The sequence below is a fragment of the Octopus bimaculoides genome, chromosome 13 (genome assembly GCF_001194135.2).
Source record: "Octopus bimaculoides isolate UCB-OBI-ISO-001 chromosome 13, ASM119413v2, whole genome shotgun sequence".
NCBI lineage: Eukaryota > Metazoa > Mollusca > Cephalopoda > Octopoda > Octopodidae > Octopus > Octopus bimaculoides.
In genome coordinates this window covers 8,350,281-8,355,722 of record NC_068993.1, presented here as the reverse complement: position 1 = coordinate 8,355,722, position 5,442 = coordinate 8,350,281, and the positions used below count along the sequence as shown (strand labels likewise).

The following is a 5,442-nucleotide window of genomic DNA, read 5'->3' as shown; positions in this document are numbered from 1 at the left end:
ATATATATATATATATGTATGTATGTATGTATGTATACGACGGGTTTCGCCTACCAAATTCACTCATAAAACAAGCCGGGTTCTATTGCAAGAAAGACTTACCCAAGATACTGGATAGAGGGATTGAACCAGAAACGACTTGGTTGCAAAGCGAGCTTGTTAACCACACGATCATGTCTTTGCTTATAGGTATATTAACTTTATTCGGACATTACGGCACAATTTGAGAAAATTTGATTTTATTGTGAAATGTTACGAATATTCCATGTACTACAAAAATTCAAAGAAACACCTTACTTACTGAAATATTTGGTCAATTGATTATCGTTCATCGTCATTTTCACGCGAAAGAAGTAATCATCATAACGTATGTCAAAGGTAACTGAAAGAAAAAAATCTCATTAAATATTTGACAAGTAACTGAAAGAAGTAATCTTCATAATTTTGAGTTGGCAAGAAAGTAATTTAATTTTTCGCAAATAGAGTTACGATTTTTTAAAATGACTTTTGTCAATGTTATGATTTTTTCCCTTCTGACATTTGATAGCCGTTACTGTTAGCTTACATTAGAAGCAAATTGCGCATAATTTTGTTTACAGATATTAGTTCAGCATCAGTTTTAACCTGCAGTGCAAAAACGAACATTTCCCCCATATTTTGTTATTTTTTTAACATAAAGACATGAAAGCTGTTGAGACTCACATAATGTACATGTCAGAAATGGTTTTAAAAAATCCGTTCTTGACATTTTTCACTGAAAGATGACCAACGTTCTGGTCGACCTACTGAAGTTGATGATGACCGAATCAATCAAAGTCATAGTTGAATCTGATTGTCATATAACTGTGTGAGAGATTGAAGAGAGGTTATGTTACATTCAGCCTGATCGCTCTGATTTACTTTCATCCTTGTATGTGAGCAGGACATAATTTTTCTCTACGCGTCCATCGCCGCTGGACTGTACAGAATAGAAAATGGATCAAGAAATGAAACGATAGTGACACATCTGTACGTCATTGGATTCGAGTGACAAAAGCTTGTACAACACTTTCACTACTTTCTCGGATCCCGTAATAGGACCCAGTGACCCAGTCCATGACGACTGGTACTATTTTGACTAAAAGTTTTATGTCAGAGTAGTTTTCTCCTAAAAGAGCTGCCTTCCAGACGGCTTTCTTAAGAATAGTGGGAGTATCCAACCGCTGGGAAATCACTTTAACTCGTAGATGGGAGCCTAGCAGGTACATCTGTTTCGGGTCAGCACAGACCTGGAAGTAATGGTAACTAAGAGGTGACTCTATACTCCACACAACACCAGAACTCCACCATTGGATCATTATCACTGCAACTCAATTTCGAGCAGTGCCATAGCTTGATTGCTCTCTTGAATATGAACCGCACCGATGTTACTCCTCAGTCCTGCGTGCGATCTATACTCAGTAAAAAAAAGCTAGTAACATAAGAAATTTAAAATAATAAAAAGATAAAACTTGATGTGCCCCAGCACGGCCGCATTCTAATGACCGAAACAAGCAAAAATTAAAAGTAAAAGATAGTTGTCTATTTAGTGAAACAAGCTTATAACAAAATCAAAATATCTGGCTGCGATTAATTTACAAATTACTGGATCAGCGCTGATGATCGGAAACGAGTAAGTCCGAGTACTGGAAGTTGAAACCTTTCAGTTATAATATATCAAAGAATAGATATAAAATAAAACAAAACTCACTATAGAGTCCAACGTAATGTATGCCGGTCACTTGGTAGCAAGTGTAATGGAAGTTTGAACCATTACAATTCATCTCTCCTATATTGTCTGAAAAATTTTCACACTTTGATATACTTTCCTCCGCTCTGCTTTCATCAACATTTCGACTCATTTTCATTATTGCCCCATCATCTCCATTCTCATATATTGGTCTATGCCCATCTTCAACTAGCCTGTGTAGCAAAGATTCAGCACCAACTCTATTCGTAATTAAACCATCTAGAAAAACAAAAGCAATAAGATGTTAGAGGAAAAAGTATGAAGAAATAAGTAAAAAGGAAGACAGTAAAAAGAAACAAACACGACATTCACTCAATATTTATTGCTTTCAATTGTGAGTTTAAGAGGGGAATCAATTATACTGAACTTCAATTGAGGGGTATCAAATACGTGGTGTCCTCTGGTGGCCGGATAATGCAAGGGAGACAATAATTTTTTAATAATGTTTAACCGGATTACGTATTTGAATTTGAAATCGAGGATACATACACTAGTTTCAGTCAATGGATAACGGCCATGCTGGGGCACTAGTTTGAGAGATTTTGTCGAACAAATCAACCCAAGTATTTATTATTTTATGCCAGGCACATATTCCGTCGGTCTCTCTGGTCAAACCGCTAAAATACAAGGACACAAACGAACCAAAACCAATTGTCAAACGGTGAGATACAATGGGGGTGGACAAACATAAACAACCTTCACACCACACATATACATCGAGCTTCCACACAGTTTCCCCTCTACCAAATTCACTCACAAGTCATTGGCAGAAGTAGAAAGAACTTCTTCAAGGTGTCGCTCAGTGGAAATGATCTTGAAACCACATGGTTGCAAAGCAATCTTATCACCCAAACCAAGATGGATTTTTTCGCTCATTTAAGATTATCGAGATATTAAATTTTCTAGTCTTTGGTACTCTTAGATATTGTCACGTACTTATATCACTGCAATATATAATATTTAAACTACCGTAATTATGTATTGTTTACATATTTGAACCAAAAACAGCCGTGAAACGTAAATTTGGTTTTTACTGTCACACAAAACAAACGTGTGCGCGTGTGTGATTGTATGTTTGTCTATATGTCTCTATCTATCTATCTATCTATCTATCTATCTATCTATCTATAGATATACTCTTTTACTCTTTTACTTGTTTCAGTCATTTTTACTGCGGCCATGCTGGAGCACCGCCTTTATTCGAGTAAATCGACCCAACGACTTATTCTTTGTAAGCCTAGTACTTATTCTATAGGTCTCTTTTGCTGAACCGCTAAGTTACGGGGACGTAAATACGCCAGCATCGGTTGTCAAGTGATGTTGGGGGACAAACACCGACACACAAACATACACGCACACACACACATATATATATACATATATACGACGGGCTTCTTTCAGTTTCCGTCTACCAAATCCACTCACAAGACTTTGGTCGGCCCGAGTCTATAGTAGAAGACACTTGCCCAAAGTGCCACGCAGTGGGACTAAACCCGGAACCATGTGGTTGGTAAGCAAGCTACTTACCACACAGCCGTTCCTACGCCTATATATGCATACATACATATACATATACATACATGCGCTTATACATACATACATACATGCATACATACACACATACATAATGATATGTAAATGTAAGATCTAAGGATCGAAGAGTAGGAAGTTAGTAAACTTCGTGCAGTCTGCAGAAGGTGTAAAAAACAACTTTCTACTTTCAGGAACAATGGTGGTTTATTGAGGTAGAAGGTTATAGGTTTTTCCCCCATATCGAAGTGCGATAAGCTGGATAAAGTTAATTTGTAGTTTACGGTAACGAACTAGGGTTGCCATGCATGGAAATAAAATCCAAACGAGGGAATAGAGCAGGTATAATCCTGGCTACATATGTTTCCTAGCTAGCAGAACCTGAGAAGTAGAAATTACTCAAAATAAAAATCCGAAGCAAAACGAAAAAAGAAAAACAAAACAGGAAATACTACGGGAGAACTCAATAAATAAATAGAGAAAAAGAATAAAGACAGAAAGGAAGAAAAGAAATAATAATTTTAGATACTTACCATTCCGTTGATCCTCAGTTTCATTTCCCAAAGTTTGTGCGGCTGCATAAAAAAATATGAGTAATATATACAGAGACGGAAATTTCACCATTGTTTTTCTTTTGATTCTCAAATGGAAAGCACCCGAGTATGGCAAGATTAACGCCTGGTCTTTTTCCACAAAATATACGATCAGACACCAACTACAATAGTGGGGCTAAGCACGCATAAGTAATATATCGTATAAAGTCACATGGATTCCTTTTGCAGTTTATAAGAGCGTAATTTTTTTAATGTACTTCGTCTGTTTTTTGAAAGAACCTATTGTTTGCTTGTTGATAAAATAGTTTTCGAGTGTATATGTAAGTTCCAAGTACTTTTCAAGTGTACATGGGTTTCGAAAAAATAAGTGTTCCGGAGAATATTTCATTTTTTTTACAAGTAATACACGGACACACCCTCACGATTACGCACACACACACACACACACGCACGCGCGCGCGCATATACATATCTATACAACACGAACAAACATTTACGCACATACACATACACATACACACATATATAACACGAACAGTCATTCACACACTCACACACACACACACACACGCACACACACACAAACACACACACAGACGCACATACATATCTATATAACAGGAACAAACATTTACGCACACGCACACACACGCACATACACACACACACGCACATACAACACACACACGCACATACACACACATATATAACACGAACAGTCATTCACACACTCACACACACACACACACAAACACACACACACAATCTCGTATACTCTCACATATTCACATAAAGACGTGCAGATGGGCATACACACGCAAACATACGCTTATACGCAATCATGCTCACACACACACACACACACACACACACAGCACACACACATATATATATATAATACGCACAGACATTCACACACATGCACACACGCATATACACATACACACACCCATATAATACGAACAGACATTCTCACGCATGCGCGCGCACTTACACAAACTCACAAGCACGCATTCTCATACATATTCACGTAAACACACACCGACGCGCATACACACACGAACATACGTTTATACGCAATCACGCGCGCGCACACACACGCACACACACACACACACACACACGTTTCAGGTCATCCCATAGGTTCTGTTTTTTTAAAATTGAATGAAATTTAATGTATTTTAGAATGTCTAATGAAATTAAAATTTATTTTTATGCATTTTGTGTACATTTAAACTAATTAAATATTATTTTACAGAATAACAGACTTAAAATTTCTTAGATTAAAATCCTTTCGAACATGGAAGTATCCAAAGAGCATTTAAGGCACATAATGCTTTATGAGTACAAAAAAAGGAAACTCTGCAAGCGAAGCGACTCGAAACATACACTCAGTTAATGGGAAAGAATGCTTGAATGAAAGAACTTGCAGAAGATGGTTTGCAAAATTCAGATGTGGAGATTTCGGCCAGTTGAGTTTGATGAGAAGCTCCTTGAGGCATTACTTGAAGAAAATCCTGCATTATCAGTTGAAGAATTGGCAATAAAGCTTAGTTCAAACCATACAACTGTTCATCGTCATCTTCAACA

The 5,442-nt window shown here is 37.1% G+C and overlaps 1 protein-coding gene across 1 annotated transcript in view; it reads right to left on the bottom strand.

The window, feature by feature from the left end:
* The window catches only part of LOC106876289 (uncharacterized), a 6,109-nt gene extending 1,930 nt beyond the window's left edge, over positions 1-4,179 (bottom strand). Inside the window, exons 1-3 of the mRNA XM_014924784.2 lie at positions 3,832-4,179; positions 1,730-1,987; positions 302-382 (exon numbers count right to left, since the gene is read on the bottom strand). Of these exons, the coding sequence (XP_014780270.1) occupies positions 302-382; positions 1,730-1,987; positions 3,832-3,922 (430 nt within the window). The 5' untranslated portion in view covers positions 3,923-4,179. The remainder of the gene's footprint in view (positions 1-301; positions 383-1,729; positions 1,988-3,831) is intronic.
* Positions 4,180-5,442: the final 1,263 nt, after the last annotated feature.